The following is a 4049-nucleotide window of genomic DNA, read 5'->3' as shown; positions in this document are numbered from 1 at the left end:
ACTCTTCTGTTTTTGTCACATAATTGGCTGACACTGAGTAGGTTGAATTGTAACCCACTGACCAGAGATACATCTTCGATAGGATGATTAGTCCCAATAGTTCCTGAACCGATAATTTTAGCTTGACTGTTGTCTCCAAAGCTAACTGATCCTCTTTCATTTAGTTTGAGCTGGGTGAACTTGGATTTGTCACCCGTCATATGCCTAGAGCATGCACTGTCCACGTACCAGTTGTCATGTGCCTTTTTGCTCCTTAGGCAAACCTGAAAAGATCAGTTAGTTTTAGGTACCCAAGCTAAATTGGGTCCTGATGGGTTAGCTTTGACATATAATTGTTCCGAGTCTGAGTACCTTGAGTGGCTTTCTTTTTGAAATTGCAAAATTTATCCGAGTGGCCTTTTCGGTTACAGTAAAAGCAAGATTCTTTAGTGACAAAAGGTTGGGCTTGATAGTTAGATCGAGATGGGCCAACCATGGCTTTCACAAACTGAGTAGCTTTGGGTTCTTGAATTTTTAAAGGATCATACACAATGCCAGCTTTGCTTTTAGATAAGCGCATATCAGTAGTTCCAAGGAGCATGTCAATATTGGATCTACCTTTTGTGAAAGTCTCAAGATCTCGAGTTAAGCCAACGATTTTGATTTTCAAATTTTCATTGAGTCTAGCAAACATTTTCTTAACATTGTTTGAAACTTCAAGTTCAGTTTGGAGAAATCTGATTTGGGATTTAGAGTGTCTAAGCTCTTCAATCAGATCGCTCGAAGGCTGAGTGAGATTAGTTTCAATCTGATCAACATCAGTCTTAAGCTGATTAGTTTGATTAGCGCTAGCATGGTCAGGCTGGCTAGTCAAATTATCAGCTTCTGCGATCTTGTATTTTCCTTTTAGATTTAGATATTTTAAAGAAACCTTGGTGTATTCTTTGAAAAGAGCATTATATAAATCTTGAAGATCAAGAGAGCTAATGTCAAGAGTTTTTACCTCACGATCAGTTTCTGAACTGTCAGCTTCTAAACATTGATTAGGTTGAGATCCTTCAGCAATGTCTTTGGGATCACACTCTTCTCCTATTTTTTCCATTAAGCAAACAATGGCATTTCCTGGTGTTTCTTCTTCTGAGCTGGATGCTTCACTGTCACTCCATGTGGCTTTCATAGCTCTATCAAATCTTTCTTTCCGATATCTTTTCTTTAGCTTTGGGAATTTAGCTTTGAAATGATCCGGGCTGTTACATTCAAAGCAGTTAGCTTCCAGTGTTTCCTTCTTAGCTTCAGGTCTGGGATTGTATGATTTCTTTAAGTCATTCCTGTATCTTCTTCCACCTTTCTTGTACATCTTCTGAAACTTTCGAGTCATGAGAGCTATTTCTTCTTCTGAATTATCTGAATCACTCTCTTGATTGACAGTTTTTAGAGCTAGATCAGTTTTCTTATTTTTATCGAAGACTGACTCTTTCCCTTTCTTAATTAGCTCGTGAGTGAATAGCGAACCCATTAGCTCGTCCAGGGAGTAATCTTTTAGATTTCTTGCTTCAAAGATGGCATCTACCTTGCTGTCCCATTTATCGGTAAGAGATCTTAGAACCTTTTTCACAAGTTCTTCTTCTCTTATGTTTTCCCCGAGACTCTTCATTCCATTTACAATATTTGAAAGGCGAGTGCTTAGCTCCTGAATAGATTCATTAGGTTGCATCTGGAACAGCTCATACTGTCTCTTTAGCATGTTGATTTTAGATTCTTTAACCTGATCTGTTCCTTCAAACGTGGTTTGAAGTTTTTCCCATGCTTCTTTTGCTGTTGAGCATCCTCGAATTCCATTATACTCGGTGGCATCTAGTGCACAATGAATCATGTTGATAGCTTTGGCATTGAGCTGAACAGCTTTCCAATCTTCATCGGTGTACCCTTCTTCAGTCTTTTCTCTTCTAGTTCCATTAAATTCAGTAAGTGATGGAGGTGTGATTCCTTTCAAAATGATTCTCCAGCATTCAATGTCATAGGCCTGCACAAAATTTTTCATTCTATTTTTCCACCAATCATAGTTAGATCCATTAAAGAGTGGAGGTCTCGAAACTGAACTCCCTTCTGGTACCCCAGAAGCACTAGAAACGCCTGTTGAGCTAGTAGCCATTAGGATCACTTTGGCAAGCTGGAATATTAGCTTGAGCGAATATAAGCTGCTTTGATACCAATTGTTGGGTCCAACAGTAGCTCAAGAGGGGGGGGGGGGGTGAATTGAGACTTAAAAACTTTTGCTTAAATATGTAAAGCTAATGGAATAGCTTCGCCCTGATGAATGTAAAGTCTTCACAAGCTAATCAAATATGGATCAGTTTGAGAGCTGCGTGATATAGACTTATGAAAACCTTTTTAACAGAGTATAAAAACAGAGATAATGGAAAGTTATGTTTAGTTTTAAAGAAAAGCTTTCTTTCAAAAACAGTTTTAGATGAAGCTAAAATAAAGCAGAAACTAAAGCATAAAACTGAACACCAGATTTTTATAGTGGTTCGACAACCCTGCCTACATCCACTCCTTAAGGATCCCCATCCTTATGTATTCCACTCTTAGATCTCTATTACGGGCTAGAGATAAAGCCAATAAGAATACAACCCTAGTTCTACCCAGAAGCTAGTCTGTAACTTACAAGCTGATTTGATAGCTTCAACAAACTAATACCCTTTGAAGAATAAATCTGATTCTACCCAGAACCTATTCTATTCCTCACAAGATGATTACAGAAAGATGGTATGAACTCTCACTCAAACTATTCCTAGTTTTGTTTGAGATAAATCACCAAGGATTTAAAGCTCTTGAGAATGTGGAAACTTGATCTTTTTCACTTGATTTCCCACACCTTTGCAAATGGAGAAGAATCCCTTTTATAGACTCCAAGAATCTTCTAGAGAGTAGGGCTGAGTCACATCAGGATATTCCTTCAATTCTTATCCTCTATACAAGGTGTACATGGTGACAAGAGGAGGAGCCTATTCTAGGCTGATCTGGCCAATCAGGTTGAGCTCAAATTTGTTTGGTAGTGCTGGCAGCCTGATTGCAGTACAAGGTACACTGACAACCTGATAGTGCTGGGTTGGTATTTTTCAAGCTGATTCCGAAAATACCCTCCATCATTGTTGCTAGAGGAAAGATCAAGATGCTTCTAGAAATTGGGCCTTGCAATAATCCAATTAACACATTAGTGGGTTTTAGTTATCATCAAAACAAGGGATACAAAATAAGGGCCTATAGCCAACATATCTTTTTTAATAGCTTCCTAAGTATGAGTTTATATATAATATGTTAAGCACATGATGAATGAATTCTTTATTCGAAACCGTAATTTTTAAATTTAAATTATTTGCAGAAATAGAAAATATGTATTTTATATAATGTTTATAATCTGCAATTTATTTATAATGATATTATTTAAAGATCAAATATTACATATAACAAAATATATAATTAGTGTTTAACACATATAGCGGATTATTTATGTAATAATTTTATTTAATAATTGAATTAATATATAATACATATAACGGGTCATATATATGTCTCTCACGTATGTAGATGTGATATTCAATTTAAATTAATCCATAATAATTTATTTAAAAATAAAGTATTATATTTAATGTTTTAATTAATAGTTAATTTAAATAACGGGTCATATAGGTGTCGCTCACGTGCGTAGCACGTGGCGAAACGCTAGTACTATATATAAAAGTACGCATTTAGGGGGGGGGGGGGGGGGCAGGCAACTTTATTGAATAATCCTTTTCAGTTTACTATTAAATAAAGATTTTATAGTCATTAACTAATTAGTTATTTAATTAATCACTATTGTAATTAAAGTCCTAATTAGAATAAGTAGCTAAATTATCTCCAATTTATTTTTTAGTATGTAAAAAATAACTAAATTGTCTCCAAATTAGTAGGAATACCTATCTTTTAATTTGATTGAAATACAATATTAAAATAATATATTTAGTCAATATATTATTATTTAAATTTCTATCTTATTATTCAGTATGGAAAAAATATTTTATAAC

At 35.2% G+C, this 4049-nt stretch overlaps 1 protein-coding gene across 1 annotated transcript; it reads right to left on the bottom strand.

Moving 5' to 3' along the window:
* Positions 1 to 234: 234 nt before the first annotated feature.
* On the bottom strand, positions 235 to 2131 carry LOC126661662 (uncharacterized). The gene is made up of 2 exons (XM_050355518.1): positions 352 to 2131; positions 235 to 263 (listed from the first exon to the last, which is right to left on the bottom strand). Exons 1-2 carry the CDS (start codon positions 2129 to 2131, stop codon positions 235 to 237), a joined length of 1809 nt encoding a protein of 602 aa, XP_050211475.1.
* Between the last annotated feature and the right edge of the window lie 1918 nt (positions 2132 to 4049).

Source organism: Mercurialis annua, linkage group LG8 (genome assembly GCF_937616625.2).
Source record: "Mercurialis annua linkage group LG8, ddMerAnnu1.2, whole genome shotgun sequence".
Classification (NCBI taxonomy): Eukaryota; Viridiplantae; Streptophyta; class Magnoliopsida; order Malpighiales; family Euphorbiaceae; genus Mercurialis; species Mercurialis annua.
The sequence above is the reverse complement of the archived record's forward strand: the minus strand, read 5'-3'. Positions and strand labels throughout refer to the sequence as shown.

Bases quoted from the DNA above. Each gene is read 5' to 3' on its own strand.
- LOC126661662 (XM_050355518.1), bottom strand. From the start codon at position 2,131: ATGGCTACTAGCTCAACAGGCGTTTCTAGTGCTTCTGGGGTACCAGAA. The intron at 264-351 runs GTACTCAGACTC...TGATCTTTTCAG, and splicing joins CAAAAAGAAAGCCACTCAAG to GTTTGCCTAAGGAGCAAAAA.